Source organism: Dermacentor andersoni, chromosome 10, assembly GCF_023375885.2.
Source record: "Dermacentor andersoni chromosome 10, qqDerAnde1_hic_scaffold, whole genome shotgun sequence".
NCBI lineage: Eukaryota > Metazoa > Arthropoda > Arachnida > Ixodida > Ixodidae > Dermacentor > Dermacentor andersoni.
The window spans coordinates 99,389,275-99,408,648 of NC_092823.1; the positions used below are offsets into that span (position 1 = coordinate 99,389,275).

Below are 19,374 nucleotides of genomic sequence, written 5' to 3' on the forward strand. Positions count from 1 at the left end.
TCGTTCCATCAGGCTAGGGGTTTAACATCAACTAACCTTTCTGTCGGCTACCTACTAGCACATTTATCCAAGGTATCGGCTTCCAGTCTGACATGGGAGATGAAGCAGTATGCTGTTATAATCGGCTTAAATGCAGAATATAGCGACTTCTCGATAGCATCGGTGATGACGGTTATCATTTTCATGCAGTCTATGGCAGTGCGTCTAAAATAACATGAACATGTCGCAGCTCCATGCTCCTTTAGAGCGAATGCAGGCGTACCTCTTGGTCTCCCGAGAAGGTGCCACTGTCCTTGCTTGCCCACTGTTTAGCGTGCTCTCTGGAGGAAGGTTACCGCGCATTGCATCAGAAACATTTCGCAAGGGTGGATCTTGGTGTGGGCAGAAATCTACAAAAGCTAGAAAGCAATAGCAACACACCCCCGAGATTTACGTCCACGCATCATTGAAGCGCAGTTGAGTGCTGTCGACGTCTGGTGGGATGACTTCGTCAATGTGGTTGATAAGGTCGACGTCGCGGAGCTATGCACCATTGAAGGCACCGCGTGTGTGGCGCGAGGCTTTGTCGGCAATGAATCGGGTGAAAGGGAGGAGACTACAAAACCGGTACCACTACCCGCAAGCGCATCAACTGCAGTCGAGTGCACGGTGTTGCTGAAATTGCTTGGCGGCAGTTAAAGCTGTCGGTGACGAGCACTCATCTGCATTGATCAATCTGGAAACCATGATTGCTCGGCCGGCTTTGAAGGAGCAAAGCAAGCTTACCGATTACTCTGGAGATCGGTGTGATTTTGCTGTTTCGTTGGCTTATTTTTACCTGTCTGCTTATTACGATCGGCTTCAGTGAATGCATTCTGTGTGACTGTGATGTTCATTAAAGGTTGGTTCGATTGTACAGTGTTTGTAGTGTAGTACAGTAGTGTTAGCAGTTAGTCACAGTTGTGTAATACAGTTGTGCTAGTAGTTAGCACCGTTACTAGGAATTGGTAAAATGGACTCTCGGTAATTCAAACCTGTTTAGTTTGAACTTAGTTTATTTGAACAGACTCTGGGGTCCTGTCAAAATTGTGTGTATTTTCAATGTGTGAAAACGGCCGATAATTCAAAAACGCACGTGTTCGCAATGGTTAGTTAGAACGTACCTGCTGACCATGCTTTCGGCAGTGCACCAACTTGCGGGGCCGTGCTCCGGCTACTTTTCCCATTGCCAGTATACTGTATTTTAATTTGAATAGCCTGCACCAAAAATGAAAAAAATCTAACATGGATGTCGGAGTGCGTGTTATATGCAAATTTTGCCTTGAGGTGCGGCTTCACGGCAGCACGTGTCACACTGCCGCGAAGCCACCCTTCCAAAACTCTCCCTTCGTGCTAGCTCGGTGCATATGTACTGCCTTGCAGAGCTGTGCACGTAAGTCCTCCATTCAGTGAGCTCTCTTGCATTCGAAGTTCGTTACATTAAAAAAAGGAAATTTGGGGCTCCTTTGAGTTCAAATGATCGATATTCAGCTGTAGTAGTAGAACAGGTGTAGAAACTTCGTACGAGGGCGAATCGGAAAGTAGTTGCCCATATTTATTAGTGAAAGTAAGGTACATACAGGTAAATACAAATACACTTGCTATTCTACGTACCTCACGCTATTTTTCCACATAGTCGCCACTCCGGTTCAGACGTTTGTCCCATCACAGCACTAAACTTGAGGTCCCTGCGGTAGAACTCGTCCGGCTGACTGTGGAACCACTGTCGGACGGCTGTCTTGGCTTCATCGTTGCGCGTGAATCACTGTCCACCACCTCGCACTTCTCAAAGTGAGACGATTCCCCATACGTGGGCTGCATTTCCCTCTGGATTTCGATGGGTGTTTGTAGCTTGCTCCATAGAAAATAAATAGCACTTCGTTGCTCGTACGCTATGGACGTGTGAAGCACAACCACCATCTTCGACAACTGACAGCAGCGCCATGCTGCACAGCTACCGGCAGATAAGGTTGGGCTGGTCCAAGAAAAGTCCACCACTGGTTGTAGATATGTTGACTTGGTATTTAGTCATAATTTGGCTAAAAAAAAATGGGGCAGAGACTTTTCGATTTGCCCTCGTATTAAGAGTGTTTGCTGCAACGTTGTACATACAGGTGAAGGAGGCTGATGCGCTTTTTGAGCTGCTCCTAAAAGGAAGCAAGAACCGGACACAGCACGCCACCGACGCCAACGCAGTGTCATCCCGATCGCACGCCATTTTCCAGGTAAGGGGTCAAGACTCGATTGGACGTCGACTAAAAGTGCGCGATTATGTGAAACTTGCAATGTCAGTTCAGTTATTCTGTTTCATATCTAAGCACTTGCTTCAACAACACGGATATTCAATCTTTCTTTTTTACAATCTTTTGTGGTTCCGTGGGGCTGCTCTCGCTATTGGAGCCTGCCTGCCTTGGTAAAGGGTTGATGTACAGGTGGACACCAGCTCATTGAATGTCGTAGGCCAACTTGGACCTGTGGTGCGTTCATCTTGCAAGCTGTCCCTTTGAAGGCATTTGCAAGTAGCAACTTGTATAAGAAAATGAACACTTCTCTCCTCTCCACATTATTTTGTTCATGTTCGTTTCGTTTTACTGTATTGAGGAGCAAGAAAATGCTGTGTATGATTGGGTAGCCAAAGCTGTTTTAAAAATATACTTGTTTCCGATTGTATTATCTCTTTCACCACCTCCATACTTAAATGCAGCTTTTAAATCCCCCCCCTCCAAGAAAAAACTCGCGCTTGTAATTTTTACTCTCTAAAGGGTATAGAAGAAAGAATGCATTTAGTTTAGCGAGGATGTGTTGTTAAGTGTCTCGGCAATTTATTTCAGCGTGCATTTATGCACTCTTTTTTTTGAATGAGATGCCGAGAAAAAAGCCAAGCTTTCATTTTGCAATTTCTCGCCAAAATCCCACATTCAAGCAATGCCTGTGCGACATAGGTCTTAAGGAGGGGCGTGCGAGTATTGAGTAAGATCTTGAATCGAATGAAGAACGAAAAAAAGCCAAATATTGAATCGAATATCAGAAAATTTGTCGCAAGAATTTAATGCTTACTAATTTTGGGCAAGAAAATACGATGCTGCACACGCTCGGGTGTGTCCTAGCGGTGCATTACAAGAATGTAGCAAGCTATCCAGCCGAAAAAGGTATTTTCTTTTTGAGCAGTGCTAGTGAAACTTTGTTAATAGTGAACATCGCTAAATAGTCCAACATAACCGAAATTCGGTACGTAAACTTATGCCCAATACTGAACTACTGATCTTTCGGGCAAGCCCAATTATTTGGATTCCTTCGCGGCACTGCCATGCGCCCCATAGAGCTATTGTATAGGGAAGTCTGAAATTTCAGTTGTTGAAACCCTTTGCCGCCTGATTTTTCCCGACTTGTTGCCGTAACCGCAGGTCTGAAGCATCAGTCGAAGTCGCCACTACCGCCATTTTGATTATCCCACAGTCTTGCATCGACGCTTTTGCACTCTGATCCTCCGGTGCCGCCACCACGGCCGCTGCGACAACGCTAGGCCTAGCTGCATTGACGTTCGCCACCAAGCTTTCCGCTGTTCGGTGCCGTGTTTTAAAGCGACTAGCTTTCTCTCGCTCTTATGGCCATTTTCATGGTAGGTACGATGCTGGTCGGACTTGGTGAAGGGTAACCGAGGAAACCCGCTGAGGGAAAGTGCGCGTGTTCCCGGGCAGCCTTGTTTCTAAGAGGGATGCGGGAAGGGAGAGGGGAGGGGGCGTCGCTCGAGCTCTTGCCCAACTGGGTTACGGGGAGTGGGTGGCACTGTCATTTATCTCACGCGGTTGTCGCAGGAAGGAGAGAAAGGGCGCATGCCTTACGGCAACCGAGTTGTGGGGAATATTGATTGCGGTGGGGGGACCGGAGGAAGGAGGGGATACTGTCGTTTGTTCGGGCTATCCACTTGCATTGACAATCATCGTATATGTGGTTGTGGTTAATAGACTCCAATGCGTCTGGTGCTAGTCTCATGAAATCTTGTGAAAGTGAAGTGAACGTATCCCCGAAAATGATAACCTGACAGTGACACCTTTTTAGGCCACTTGTGAAATAAGTCTTTCATCCTCAGCCAGATCCGATATTTCTGACTTTAAGGTGGTCCCTGTCAAGTTCGAGTTATCGGTCGGCGACTGCAAATTCTTCAGAGGCTCAACCATGCATAGTGTGTTTTATATATTTAACAGCACGTTCATGCAATTTTAATAGTATGCTCATTTAACTCGTTTCCCAAGTGCTAAATTTTTACTTGGTTCTGTCAAAAACATATTGGAGCGGTTTCTACTGTATAACCATAAATTTGGCATATCTGTGTTCGCTTTGACAAAGTTTGACTGTGTGAAAGTTTCTTTGGAACTGCTTGCTTTCAAATTCAGAGTTAATCCTGTTTGCCTGCTTTCAGGTGTACGTCACTCAGACAGAGAACGTTACGAGCACGAGCAAGGGAATCCGAGTCTCAAAAATGAGCTTCATTGACCTTGCTGGCTCGGAGCGTGCTGCTGCGATTAATAGGAACGTGAAGGAGCGGATACGCGAGGGTTCGAAAATCAACCTGTCGCTGCTGGCCCTCGGCAACTGCATCGACGCCCTCTCAAAAAGCGGGGTGAGTCTTTCTACGTTCAATTTCTCTCGTGCCTTGCATTTGGGGTAGAAGTGAGAGGCTTGAAGTGCATACATGGCACAGCCAGCTTCAGTGTATTGTGATTCCTCGACCAGTGTTTGTGTTGAGGTAATGATAGCTGTGATTAGCAGAGGCCTCTTTATAGCTATTAATATAGCTATTATCAATTCATTGCATTCAAGGGGACTGTCTCTGGACTGCTATTTTCATCGCTAATATTGTGGGGATGCTTGACCCTCTTGTGACCTCTTATGTCGCCGCTGCCGGCAGTCGGTGTAGTTATGGAGCATTAGGAGCAAATCATCAGCTTATTTGCACACTCGAGACTCATTTGTGAAGCCGCATATCGGTGGTTTAACTCGAGCATGTAGCATGCTTTGTTACGTAACTTGAAGTTCATCGCACCTTTGCTCCAATTTCATGCTGCTTGATCGTAAACAGTTCACAATCAAGATTACTCGAAGAGTATTCGTATTCGCAGTTAGTGATTATTTAATTCGAAGACCGAATTGAATTGGGTGATGTTCGTTCCGTTACTCGCAAGTTTCATATATTCGCTTGCCCCCAGAAAGCAGTCCTACTGATTAAAGTACTAATGTGTGCAACGATGTTGCTAGTTGAAATTGAGTAAGGAAGTTAGCCAGAGCATGTGATGCATAAGGCAGGTAAGTGGTGTTACGTTGTAGCAACAGAATCAACTGCCAAGGAAATGAAGGATGGCAGAGGGTAATCGACCTCCCTTCCTTCCTCCCTCCCACCTCTTCCAGCCACATCGAGTCCCGTACCGGGGCTCCAAGCTGACCCACATCCTCAAGGACTCGCTGGGTGGTACGTGCCGCACCCTCATGATTGCGGCGGTGGCTCCGTCCAGGGCCAGCTACACGGACACGCACAACACCCTCAAGTACGCTGAGAGGGCCATGAAGATCGAGCTGCAGGTTGGCAAACTTTGCACTTGGTAGTCCTGTTGCAGCTAAATATACTAGACTGACGACACATGGGTCAGTCCCTGCCGAGCGTCCCAGACGTGTCGCTCGAATATTTCGCACGTTGCTTTAAGACGCTGTGGCTCTTCACAACCTTGGTCGCACTGATTTCCCCAAGATACATTGTGGAAAGAAAATATATGGCGATTCCTGTGGATAGCATATGCTTCTGTGAATGTTGCTATGATTGCTATTATTAGTATAGCCTATTGAAAGCATGTAGTACGCTTCCACTGGCACTACACCCCACAAGCTGTGGACAGCCTGTGACAGATAGGTGAGGAAGCTAACCGCAATAGGGCTGGCGGCAATGCTATGAATGCAATGTGTGACATCTCGGGAGGAGGTTTGCTAGTACCGGAATAGGAAATGAAGTGTGCGCTCTCATTTTGACGGGAGATGGGCGGGCGAGTATTGAGGGGTAGCTGCTCTTGGCAAGTGGCTACTTTCCTTGATCATGCGTGCATCACATTTTTCATGTTTGCACAAGATCTAGCGGCCAGAAAGCATATCATGCTGCAGTTTGGCGACATACTGAACGTTGGTGCCAAAAGACTGTTTTCCAGGAACATATGAACCGGTAAAGCATGGCTCTATTTGGTCATTTTGTTGCATTCTCGATTGTGAACATTGGTGCTGGAAAATTGTACCAACAAAGGTCTGCTCTATAATGTGCGAGAGGAAACACATAGAAATCAAGACCATTTTCCTGAGTTAATGACTGCTGTACAGGGCCGTGCAGCTGTGCTGTCGAGAAGCCGCCATTGTGGTTGTCTCTCGATGCTTTCCTAATGGTCCTTGTTCCGTTCTTTTTTTTCTTTCTTGCAGGCCAAAAAGAATGTGCTCAATGTGAACGTGCACATGACCATGTACACTGCACTGATTGACGAGTACAAGCAGAAGGTGAGCATCTCTTACACTTGAACCCTGATATAAGCACGTACCTGCCAACTCTGCCTGAAATTTTAATGCAGTTTGTGAATTCTGCCTCTGCTTGTTCTAATTTTGTGCCAAGCTTTACAAAGTTTTGGAAGAGTCGATTTTTAGTCCTGTTGGTTAAGGATTCAGTTAGCAGTGCTTCTGTGTGTCTCATCATCCTCTGGTTCCGTGTGTTGTGTTTGATTGTATGCACAGTTTTGCCTACCAAAAAGTTTTCAAGGTGTTATAAAATGGCGCTAAATATGTTGAAAGAACAGCCTCGCATAGCCACCTACTACACTGTAGTACAGCAAAAGGCAAGAGACACCGTGAACTCAACCGTAAGCAGAGGGATATCCTCAGAGTTGGCTTGTCATAGGCACCGAAATCGAAAGTAGTCGCGCCGTGGTGAAGTTCCGTAGGCAAAGCATTGCGGGCATTGCCCGTATTTTTATCCTCCCACAAAGTATCGGGTTTTCCGAACCCATGCACTGTGCCTCTCGGAGAGCAAGTTGTGAGGTGGTCCGCCTTCTGCGCCGTGTCTGCTAGCACTCCAGTTTCCGTTAAGGATGCAATGAAATCTAGCAATCCCTGTTCATTGGAATATGAATTCGTAGTATTGAGGCATTGTTAACGTGACACAAAAATTGAATATTTTTATTCTGAAAAGTTTGTTATTCTGAAGCTCGAAGTACTGAAATATTATTGCATTGAAACTATATGAGCAGTCAGTGTGGTATTTTTGAGAGGTTCATTAATCTGAAAAGTTCATATTGTGTTGTTCGTAGCAACAAGGTTTCACGGTATGGAGGCAGTTTCCAGACGCGTTTTCTTAAGGAAAATGTACCTGTCAGAATCGAGCAAATACTGAGTCTTGCTCGGCGAAACTTGGAGGGCCGCAGAATGATACGGAAAGGAACACAAACCCCCCCCGATAAGGCCCGATTGAATAGGTTGGCGCTGTTAAGAGGGGATGAATGTGAGGAGATTAGACGAAACAGCCGGCACTCGATCCTTAAATTTCGCAGGTGGAGGGCCTTCAGCGTAAGCTCGACAAGGTGGAAACCGAAAAGACTGCGCTCGAGGCCGAGGTGCAACAGCTGAAGGACGGTCTGGCTGCGGTTACGGCCAGCCGAGACGCCCTGCTGCAAGCTCGGGAGACCGGCGGTGGCGGTTGCCCAGAGACGTACAAGGATGTCCTATCCACGACTCCCGTCCTGTCGCCCAGTGCGGAGATTGGCCGGCCCAGTGACAGCACGATGAAGTACTACGTTGATGCGGTGCAGAAAATATACAGAGTGCGTGCAAAGATCATCGGCCAGATCTGGGAAAACGAGGCAGTCATCCGCACCAGCCAGGTGAGTAGAACCCTGCGGCAGTGCAGCCGGAATGGTAACGATGAGAGGTTCGTGCAGACTGCATCGTTTGTCGACGTAAATGTTTTTTTACTTCCCTGTATCGAGCAGAAGGTGAGAATCTGGCGGCGCAGCTGGCATTTTCCTGGCCTCTATCGAGAAAAAGGCCATTGCCCCGAGTTTCTTTTTGATAGAGTATCGATTTTGTATGAGAACATATAGGGGGGGGGGGGGGTGGCACTGAGAAGGTTTTTTGGATGCAAGTCCATACGCAAGTCCATCGCTTAGAAGGCGAAAATTTCTTGCATGTTATTCAAATTTTCTGCACAGACTAACTACAGCTACAACGTTGACACTGATAAATTCTCAAGATAACTAGGAGAGCACAAATGTGATGTAGAAAAAAAAAACTAACACAAAACAATCACCTGTCCAATGCACTTGCAGGGCATGCAGCCAATTGCAAACATGTCATTCAGTGGGACAATGTCACGTTTATTTCTTTGGCGATCACTAATGCAAAGAGGTTAAATTTTCTAAGAAAGGCACCAACACCTGATACAGTGAAACCTCGATACTACAAAAACCACATTAACAAACTTTTCGGAAATCCCCTGCTGACTTCTTATAGTTTCAATCTAAAAATATTTCAGTACTACAAACTTCAGAATACTAAACTTTTCAGAATATCGATCGTTGTTCAGTTGCTCTGTGATGTTAACGCCTCAGTACTACGAGCTAATATTCCGAAATTTGGGGATTCTTGCATTTCCGTGTACCCTTCATGGCAGCCAAGACAGTAGGCTAGCAGACAAGGCGTAGAGAGCGGACGTTGCGGCTCATGGGTGCGGAAAACCTGAGACAACCCCCCCCCCCCTCCCAAAAGAAAGGAATGTGTGCGATAGTAGGTGATGACGCATCAGGTTTTGCGAGTGCATGCTCTTCCCAGAAAACTGTTGCCTAGCGACGACGGAGGCGCGTCTCTCCCTTCTTTCACCCTTCTTTCTGCGCACGCCTCTTTCGCGCTACTTTCTGCAGCCATACCAGCTACGTGCGCGGTGAAATGTAACCTCTGTACTCGCGGGAATGCCACACTGTTGCACTTCGCACTTTCCAGACAGTGTCGTTTACGTGTGCTTGTGCTTTGACGTAGTCAAGGTGCCTGCCTCGAGTGAGACAGTTGCGGTGTCCACAGCAAGGAATGTGAAAAATAAACAAAGTAAAGAACATTGCTCTTAGGAGGCGACATGGAGCTACCTTTTTGTCAGTAGTTTTCTCGGCGTCAGTGTCCGTTTTGCGCGCATCACTCTTATATGGTGCTTCGATGGTGTATGGCGGTGGAATGTATGGAAAATAGCAACAGCTGGTGGCGAGAGCCAGCAGCGATGTTATTGTGGATAGCTAATATTGTGACAACTTATGAACTGATGGGTTGATGGGGTGGATGGTTAGTTTTGTGGCTTTTACTGTACTGATCTTTCTGAATATTGAGCAATTTACTGCGGTCCCCTGAAATTCATTATATTGAGATTTTGCTGCATCATTAGCTGGATGAATGGCACCATGCCCCAAGTTTATTCCCGATTGTTACATCATGCGTGGATTACGGCCACCTCTTGACCACGGCGTTGTGAATGAGAAACCCATATTGCTTCTGAAATGTTTTTTGAACTGAAGTGTGAAAGGTTCGAGTTAATAAGATTCTTGAAATGTAAAAGAATTGTCATCCAACCTGGGTAGCAGCAGAACACACACGCACAAAAAAATGAGTTTCTGAAAAAGCTTTGCAGGGGAAAAAAAAATGTTGACCTCTTCTGGAATCCAATCTGGGACTGCCTTTCTAGCGTAGTAGCTCTACCACCTGATAAAACCAGGAGGCTAGCATATCTCAGAACAAGAACGACTTAACAACTCTAAGCACGGGGACAGTGAACATGGAAAATAACTTCTGTGGAAATCCGTAAGGTAGAGGATATCTTGTATTTTTTACCTGTTTATCTTGGTCTGGGGCCCTAACCTAGGATCAAATTTTTGTACTAGATTGGCAGAGATCTCTTCACAGCAAAGCTTTCTTTCTGCGAGACCCATGTGGGTTTCCTTTGTAGCTTCGTGCCACATTAGGGTGGATGACATTTTTCCCCTTTCGTGAACGATCCTCCACATTGTGGATTTGCGCATAACAGGGTTTTGTGGCGTAGGATTTTTGAGGGCATATGGGACTTCAATTCTGAAAGTGAAATTGACATTGCTACTGGTCTTTTTCTTCTTTTCTCCCAGGTCAAAGAGAATTGGAAGCAGCAGGTCACTAAAACTGTCAAGCTTCTGCAGGGCTGCAGCGAAGACACCATGAAGGTGAGTGTGTGCGTGAAGTGATGTTAGGTGCTTCTGCTGGAAGTGCTAGTGAGCTAGAAAACCTTGACCATAGGTGGGGGAATGGAATTTGGTAGCCCCCGCCGCGTATTAGCCCGGTGGCTGTGGTGTCGTGCTGCTCAGCTCAAGGTTGCTGGTTGGATCCCGAATACGGCAGCTGCATTTCGATGGGACCAAAATGCAAAAATGCTCTTGCAGTACTCGCATTTAAAAAACCCAGGTGGTCAAAATTAAAGCCAGAGCCCTCTACTATTGCATACCTCATAGCTGTATATACAGTGCAGTCCACTTATAACGATATTGAGAAAGACGAAAAATATGATCGTTATAACCGATGATCGCTATATCTGGACTGCAGTTACCAAAAAAAAAAAAAATTAAACGCGTTTGCGCTCTTTACCTTTGCAGCTCTGAACTCGAATTCGCTACTTGCTCTAAAGAATAGATGATGCATACAGTTGGCCGTGAAAAACAAACTTTATTTCTAGCGCCAATGACCGTGTCAAGGATTAGGCGCGCCGAAATAGTCCGAAATCTGCACTTGCTTTTGCGGCATCTTCAGCTTCACAACCGCGGTGTGCATGGATTCCAGCTGCTGCGCGAACACTGGCGGCAATCCTTTAGCATGCATAAAATCAATGAAGGAGTCGATCGTGGTCGGGGTCAAGGAGCCACTGTCGATCTCGTTGTCACTGTCGCTGATGCCGTCGCCACCGTCGCACAACTTTGCGTCTGTCGAGACAGCACATCTTCGGCGATCGCCTCGTCGGTGACCTCATCGCAGAACGAGTAAAACTCCTCCTTCGACACACCACCTGTGTCACCAAGGAACGAGCTCCCAGAGCTCGGTTATGTCAGCGACTTCCACCGGGTCGGTCTCAGCGGGTTGGGGAAGTTCGTCCTTACGCACAAAGCCCGCCTTCTTTAAGCCATTGGTGATGAACCACTGGTAAAGCGCCTCTTCAACATCGGCGTACAAAGGGTCTCTAACCCCTTTTCCGCTGATCGGAATGGCCGCTGATAGCTCCTGCCTTCACAATCGCGGTGCTCCCGGTTTTCAAGATGGTTGATATCGTTAACTGGACGAGCTCATACTTCTTCACGAGGGTGCTCACCTTGAAGCCGCATCGAGAGTCCTGCAAAATATCCATCTTCGTGTCAAGCGACACAGCTTTGCTCTTTGTCGGCGCCATCTTCGAACTGGGTTGAACCGTTGGTTGCACGCTGCTTCGGTGGCGTCAGCCTGCTATCGCGAGAGAGACGCGGGACGGGCGCCACCGCGCCGCTTTGCTTGTCGCTTCTTTTTTTCCTTCTCTCTCTTCCGGAGCGACTGTGGCCGACGCGCATGTACGCGCATGAAGCAGCTAGTGCCATCTTGTGGCGCGCTGCGCCAACGTTGGCTGCGCCTACTCGTGCGCGGGCGGGGCGAGACGCGCTGCGCGGTAATGGCGGCAGATACGAACTTACGGAGGTAAACATCGCCTCGTCTCGACATCGTTCGTTTCAGGCAACTAAGCAACGCAAACGTTACGATTATTTGGCACGGAAAACGCCGTCCAGACTGCAAAATTTTGATCGTTATATCCGATATGCGGTGAATAACCTATCGTTATAAATGGTTTTTTTCCCCATAGACCTAATGCATAATATGACACTCTCATGTCGACCCATCGTTATAACCGATATATCGTTATATGTGGTATCGTTATAAGTGGACTGCACTGTATAGTGGTTTTTGTGTGTAAAAGCCTAGAATATAAGTTAATTTGGAGCTTGGTAACGTTGGGCTGGTGGGTGGCCAAACCACAATGACAATGTCTGGGGGAGGGTGCTAGGGAACCTAAGTGCCAATGGGAGCACATGCAACCTTATGCACACTTCCAGTGGCTAGGGCATTCTGCTGCCATGCACAAGGTCCAGGGTTCGATATCCAGCTGTGGCAGCGATGCTCCGGTGAGGAGCAAGCTCCTGTACCATGCCTTGGGTGATGAGCAGAAAAAATTGGAGAAACTGGGAAGCTTTCTCTAAAGCGAAGCTTCGCTTCTTTCTCGGGGCTTGGTATTCGCCGCCACGTGGTATGTGCATAAATAGAGAACTTGTTACTGGCTGCGGTCAAACCTAGTAGAGAACTTTGGTCACTAGATCTGTGTGCCACTGGGTGTGTCCTCTGCCAATCCCCCAGGATGAATGTGCCACATTGACTTGAGGTGTATGAAGCCTTAAATCGGAAGTGGAACAGCGGCACTACGACTTTGCCCGAAAGTAAGAGACATTTACTTACCTGCCTGGGGAGATGAAACGTGTTTTGCAAGAAAGCCAAGAAACCTTTTTATTTCCTGAAAAGAGGCCACAAAAAATTAGTTGCTTTCGTTTTGCCGTTTCGGCAGCCTCACAGCAACACGCGCAGTCTCGAAGCCATCCAGCTGGAAGGATAATGTTTTGATTAACCTCCTCGTTCCAGAGAACAGCCGCATCGCATCGAGTGCTCGCGCCGTTTCCACAACTGTCAGACATGGCACATCTTCCGGCTCGGCATTGTTGTCATCCTCGCCGTCGCTTGGGCTGGGTAACTTGACACTGACAGAGTTGACAGTGTCGCCGTCGGACAAATCTTTGCAAGTTTCGACATCGTTGGCGACGTTGCAAAATGTGGAAAACGGCACTGTCGCTGGCACCTTGTTGCTGCAAAAAAATTCTGCGAGCAGCGTCTCGCAGCTCGCGATGCTTTCACTCGCCTGTTCGACATTGTTTGGCCCTTTCACAATCTTGCTGCATCTGTATATCGCTGTGGCGAAGTTCTGCACACGTGCAACATGGCCGCCGAACAATATGACTGCACACATGTGTGCATTATTTCCGTGGTTCTCAACGCAGCTCTTGCTCGACCGTTCTGCAAGAGCACTCTTGCCGGCAGCGGGATCTTGCGAGGGCACTCCGCCATGGCCTCCAAGATTACTAGTTTAAGAGAGTGCGTGGCACAGCTCAAAGGCTATAGGGTGCCCCACCATGGCCTCCAAGATTACTAATCCGAGAGAGTGCGCGGCGCAGTTCAGAGGCTACGGCTTTGCAACAGCTACGGTGTGCGCATGTACGCATGCAACGCATACTAGCTCTCCGTGCAGAATCGGTTGGCCGTAGGAGCTAGAGACTGCGACTGAGAAGTGTGATGGGCACGCAACGAGAAGTGAACAGTACGTATTAACCGACAGGTGCACGATGTACTGCTACGGCTTCAGCGGGTACGGTTTAGCGAGATTCCGCTGTATTTAGATATGCGTCGTACGCAATCTCCCGTCAGCCGGCATCATGCATCGCCTTGCACCTTGTGACGCGGCAAAGGTGACAAGGCTGTGCTTGTATCATCCAGTACTGCAGCTACCTCGCTTACTGAAACAAGCTTCACATAATTTAGTCCAGATTTGCGTTGGATCTGTGTATTTTTCTTCCTATAGAACCACATGAAGCCAATAGATAGTGAAGCAAGGAAAAGTATAGGTGAAAAATTCATTTTTTTTAAAATTAAGATGTAAAAATATTTGTCCTGAGTGGCAATGGCTACGATTCCTAGGGCTAGATATATTAGTGCTATATATATATACACAAATACTCAAGAAAGTTGAAGGGGGTTTAGCAGTTCAGTGGTAGAGCATCGCATAAATAATGCGAAAGGTGTCGGTTCGGCTCCAGATAGCTTCAGGTTACCTTTTTGTTCATTTTCATTTATTATTCCACCCTTCATTCAAAAAGAACGGGTAATTTTTCCTATGCGTTTCCTGGCTTGCTTGTCTGTTGGCTCCACACGATGATTAATTGTTCACCACGTGAGTCTCGAGACTTGTGAAATGGTCTCTGCACCTAGGTTTCTTCCTCGCAAGGTTTCCCGCCACTGCTTCGGTTGACCATTTAACATCGTGGATCTTTTTCGACAGTCCTCGGTTGTTCCTTTATCACATGGGGAAATATTAGAAAGAAAGGTGATGTAGAAGTTGAGAAAATTGAACTTTTCCAGTGTGCTGTCAACAAAAACTAGGTTGGAAATTGGGCGGCAGGAAGTGCCATCGCACCGCGGAGTTTGCGACTAGCGCGACTTTCTGTTGATGCAGCGCCGCCATTTCGGCACAGTCGTCAAGAGGAGAGATCCAACCTTCGAATAGCCATAGCGTCGTATTTCGCCATGCAGGCATAAAGCAAAATGGAACAAAAATAAAAGCTAGCGTGGCAATTTGTTATTGCTGCCATGTGGACACAGGAAGTGCTCTTATTAGCTGACAAATTTGAATCGCTGTTGTGTGGTTAGCATGCATTTTGACAGCAGCAAGCTGCGCATTTCTTTGTCCTGACAAAGTTTGGCGATCGCACTAGGACGGCAGGTGGATCTAAAATTGAAGTTAGCGGAATGGTTGTATTGAGAAAAAAAAGCGTTCAGTCACGTGAGTGTGCGACTCTGCTTGGACATTGTCGCACGACACTGGCACTTGGTTCTTTACTATAGAGATTTGCCCCCTCTGCAGCATTGCTCACAGTTGCCTTTCCTTTCTTGTGTTCTTTCATATCCAGGAGTCCGAGAGACTTCACAATTTCCTGCAGTCGCAAGCAGCCGTACGCCGTGATGCCAAGGAAAAGCTCGAGGCCCTCCACAATGAGCGTCGCCGCAACTTCGAGTTTGGCGAGGACCTCCTTGCAGAGGCCTCCGCAGCTGGCTGCTTGGAGGTGGGCGTGCAGTTGTCTTTTGAGGGATGCTCTGGGCAAACATTGACAAGCGTAGATTTTTTTTTACTTTCGGTGACCGTTTGTCATTCGGTAATCGCTGTTGCCAAGTTATTGGTCTGTGAGATGCGCCTACACATGTCGAAACCTTCCCGAACGGTGTCGCAGATTCTGTAATCGGACTGCATGCACGACACAAATGGTCTTGTACGTTCTGGAACACGTGCGTGTACCAGCAACAACACTGGAATATACGATTAGAAACTTATAAATAGCCAACGGTAATGACCTGTAGGTCCGATTTTGACGACTGATTGTTCTTGTCGGCATCTTTGTGCCTTGAGCGGCACTGTGCTTTGTTTATCGCGACGCAAGTTCGCCCAATGAAGCAATAAATTCCAGACTCATAGTTTTGCTACTGTCTGAACGATGACGATGACTATATGCCTTTCTGTCCCACATAAACGCCTTGCTTTTCTTGCCCGTCCTCGTGCAGGCCGTGGAAGCGGAGATAGCAGTGCTAGAACCATTGGTGGAGCAGGCCGAGACCCAGGGTCAGCAGCAGATGTTTGCCCAGCTTGCCGAGCTGCTGGGCCAAAAGTGCAACCACTGGGAGAGCCTAAACAGCGTCGCCATCCCCCACCTGCGCAGCCTCTACGTCATCCTGGAGGCCCGCAATTGCTGTAGCACGGACCAGCGAGATGCTCATGCGGCCGTTGTTAAAAAGGTGACTACCAAACACAGGGCTTCCTGCTGAGCCGGTCGGTTGGTGGTACTACAGTCGAACCTCGATATATCGAACAGCGCGGTGATCGCAAAATAGTTCGATATAGCCAGAATTCGATATATAAAATCACGCAGAAAACGCGTCAGAAACTAGCGCAAATCAATCAATGAACCAATCGTGGCGCAATAGATACCTACATGAAGCTTCAAACAAAGTATTTATTTAGTTCGCTGAAAGTACTGAAGCAGCGTAGCCTGCTTCATATTGGCAACCGCGTGCTTGACCACGGCGTCCTCAACATAGTCCAAACGGTCCACAAGAGACAGTCCAGTGCCTTCTATTGCGCCGCAGTAGCGGCGTACAACGGCCAAAGCAGCTACAGCCTCAGTTGCAGTCGGGAGCGGGGCAACATCAGCGCTTGCTGGATCAGCCTCGGCAGCGTCTTCGTTTGGCCGCTCAGCAGTCACTTCTGCCGCGATCTCCACGTCTGTTAACTCCGCCACTGTTTCGGTGCTGTCGTCACCACCAACGAAGTCTGCAATGCACATGATGTGTGGCTCAGCACGGACAAAGCGCTCCAACTGGCTCCACGGCCGCCTCGATCATGCGTGCAAGGCGGGGGCAAGCCTCGCCGTGCGCGCGTGATCGAGGCGGCCGCGCTGGCTCCAAGCCGCCGTGTGTGTATGCCGCTATGTTCAAATGGCGCCCTCGGCGCAACCGATGGGGGCAGCTGTCGTACGCAGCAGTCTGGAACGCCGATCGTGCCGCCGCTATCTTCGAGAGTGTTGCGGGAATGCTCGCCTCCTGTCAACAGAGCGCACTTGGTCTGTGGCGGCGGAGTTCGATATATCCATTTTACATCCGGCCCCGTTCGAAATAAAGAATTAAAAATGCATGCGATTTTCCATGTGATATAGAAATTGTTCGATATACGCAATAATTCGATATATCCGTGTTCGATATATCGAGGTTTGACTGTATTAGTAAAATTGAGTGCAAAAAAAAAAAAAAAGAGGTCATGGACAAGATGGAACACAAAGCGCTCTCGCTAACAACTGATGCCTCTCGGGAAAAGGCGAAATGAAGAAATCTGAAATCTGCTTCGCACCATAAAAATATTATAGGTGGAAACGGGGATACTGTGGCTTGTGAGTGCTCGGAAGCTTTGTCAAGGAAAAGGGGTGGTGGTTGCGTTAGTGACACATGTTATCTCGTGAAAGGGAGAAGTGAGGTTTCTACAAACCTTGAGCTGACAAGGTCCTTAAGTCTGATAAAGGACTGCTAGAAATTTTTTCATGTTTTGGTGCCTCTGTGAGGTTCGTTCTGTGCATGCTCAAACCCTGATTTCTCTTTTTCATTTTGCCTTTTCCTGAGAGGCATCAGTTATTGAACACTCGTGTTCTGTGTTGTCCATGTCATTTTTTCTTTGCGCTCTTCTGATTTTACTATATAAGTTGATTCTGCATAGGACTTAGTAGCCCTAGGATGGCGTTGTCGGGGGATCGCTTTCGGAGTTGCATTCGAATCCCACAATAACGAGATTGGTGGGGCCAGTGAAAACATTTGCTTATGCGAGAGTTTCGTTGCTGTGGAATGGAGGCAGCACAGACTATGTGCTGAAGAATGAAAGTTCACTGTCAAAATTCTGTTGGCTTACTTCGGCGAGTCTTGCTTGAGGCCAACCAGAACCGCACGGCCGACAGCACGAAGTGTGCCCCATGCGTCAGTAAGTGATGGCTTAACTGGCGTGAAGCTGTATACAGTAGTATCTCGATGATACGAATCTCTCGGGATGGCACAAAAATTTGTATTGCCCAAAATATGTGCTCCAAAATTTTTTCCAAGCTCTTGAGCAATCAAAGGGGTACATGGCAATGGAATGGCCAACTCACTCAAAATTTCAGGCTATCTAAGTTTTTTTTTCCTGCAATCCTAATTGCAATTGCAATTTTGGGTATGTCATCTTACAAATAAGAACATTGGGCTTCCAGAGCTGCTATCGCACCGCTGATTGCATGAGCGCAGCTTTCCATTGATGCAGTGCCGCCATCTTAGTATCGCTGTAAACACGAGAGATCGAAGATTCAGGTAGTCACAGTGCTGTGTTTCTACATGCAAAAATAAAAGCAACGAAAGTAGACGCGAAGAGGGAAAGCTATCATCACAATTAGTTACTGCAGTGGCAAGCAGGTAGCGCTCCTATCGGCTGGCGCGAATCTGGACCAATGGTGTGCTTGTTTTATGCGCATTTTGGCAGCAGTGAGCTGTGCACTTAGCACATGCCTGGCGCTACCAGAATGCTGGGGCCTCCTTGCCAACTCCATTGGGGATCGCGAGGTGGCTCGATTGTTTGTATCATTCTCCGCGGCAGAAATGCTGTCTGCAACATTTGAAATTTAGCACGTCGTAAGCTAATGGGCTTACTTGGGCCGGCACCTTTGCAAGATTTGTGTCAGGTGCGATCGTATAATTGAGACTTTACTGTAAACGGTAACTTTCAGGGATACGATCACTTTTGCGTGATTATGCAATTGAAGCGTCGGTGTGTTCGTGACGGAGCTTAACCTGCAGTGGTAAGCACATCATCTTGGAGTCAGGAACGCTTTTGCTCGGTGCGTGGAACTCTCCTGTCGACGCTGACGAGTCCGGTGCTGTGACACGAAATCTCAAGAAACTAATTGTATCGCCGACATAGATTCACTCAGAATATGGGCACCTTCGGGCAAATAGCCAGACCCTTAGCGATGACTGTTGTGTGGTATTGAAGCATGCTTGGTTCAGGGGACGAATCCTTTCTCAAATGGTCACTCTTGGTGACGCAATGCAGTTTCGCTTCTCGATCGCGGCTGTAGGTGTGGCAGCCTGTGCAGTGGCCTGCAGTTTCAGACACCTTAAAAGAAGTCCTCTTTGGTGGGATGTGGACTTTGTTTTCTCTGCACGTCACAGTTTTCTCTGTACCGTACGGTCTGCACAGGTCTGTGTGGCTGTGCCATTTGAAGTTATCAATCGGTGAACAAGGTGGTGGCCACGACGTGTTTGCAGCGCCAGCAATTGCTTCCGATGCTTTGCTGATATTGTAAACAAAAATAGCAGCCAAGGAAGCGTGCTGTTGCAGTATTTTACAGTTTTAAGCAGCAGAAAATGCACTTGAGCACTTTTTTGGACTTTGCTTTACATGAGTAGATAACATGGGGACTAACGTTCCGTCAAATTTCGTTAATGCGTTATTGCAGTTTAGGGCCATTTCATCGTCGAGATACGAAATGCGTCGATTCCGATGGGCATTTGCTAGGAATACGACAATATTTTTGTTGTGAAAATTTGATTGTCTTGGGCTTCTGTTATCGCAAGGTTCGATTGGACTAGCATTTTTGTGAGGCTAGCGCCAACGCCTTGTCGTCTGTGGGTGACTGCATCCCTGCCACTGTGCTACGACAGCGTGCTTGGACAAAGCCAACCTAAAGCGCATATCTGGCATTTAAATGCCTGGGTCGCATTCCAATTCAGCTGAGGCGTGGCCTCATGCCAAGAACGCTGCCTTGTGAAAGCACCCTCAAAAGGGATACCCAGGCAATGTTGCCCCTGTTCGCCATTTCATACGGAGCAGACAATGCTAGAAAGCCTAGAGACACTTTCCCCACTGCTTCGATACTT

The 19,374-nt window shown here is 47.6% G+C and overlaps 1 protein-coding gene across 1 annotated transcript in view; it reads left to right on the forward strand.

Annotated features, from left to right (window-relative positions):
* Positions 1-19,374, forward strand: part of LOC126544470 (uncharacterized) — a 53,549-nt gene that overhangs the window by 10,696 nt on the left and 23,479 nt on the right. Inside the window, exons 5-12 of the mRNA XM_050191800.3 lie at positions 2,133-2,243; positions 4,439-4,639; positions 5,425-5,595; positions 6,472-6,546; positions 7,590-7,919; positions 10,194-10,268; positions 14,844-14,996; positions 15,490-15,720. Coding sequence (XP_050047757.1) covers positions 2,133-2,243; positions 4,439-4,639; positions 5,425-5,595; positions 6,472-6,546; positions 7,590-7,919; positions 10,194-10,268; positions 14,844-14,996; positions 15,490-15,720 — 1,347 coding nt within the window. The remainder of the gene's footprint in view (positions 1-2,132; positions 2,244-4,438; positions 4,640-5,424; positions 5,596-6,471; positions 6,547-7,589; positions 7,920-10,193; positions 10,269-14,843; positions 14,997-15,489; positions 15,721-19,374) is intronic.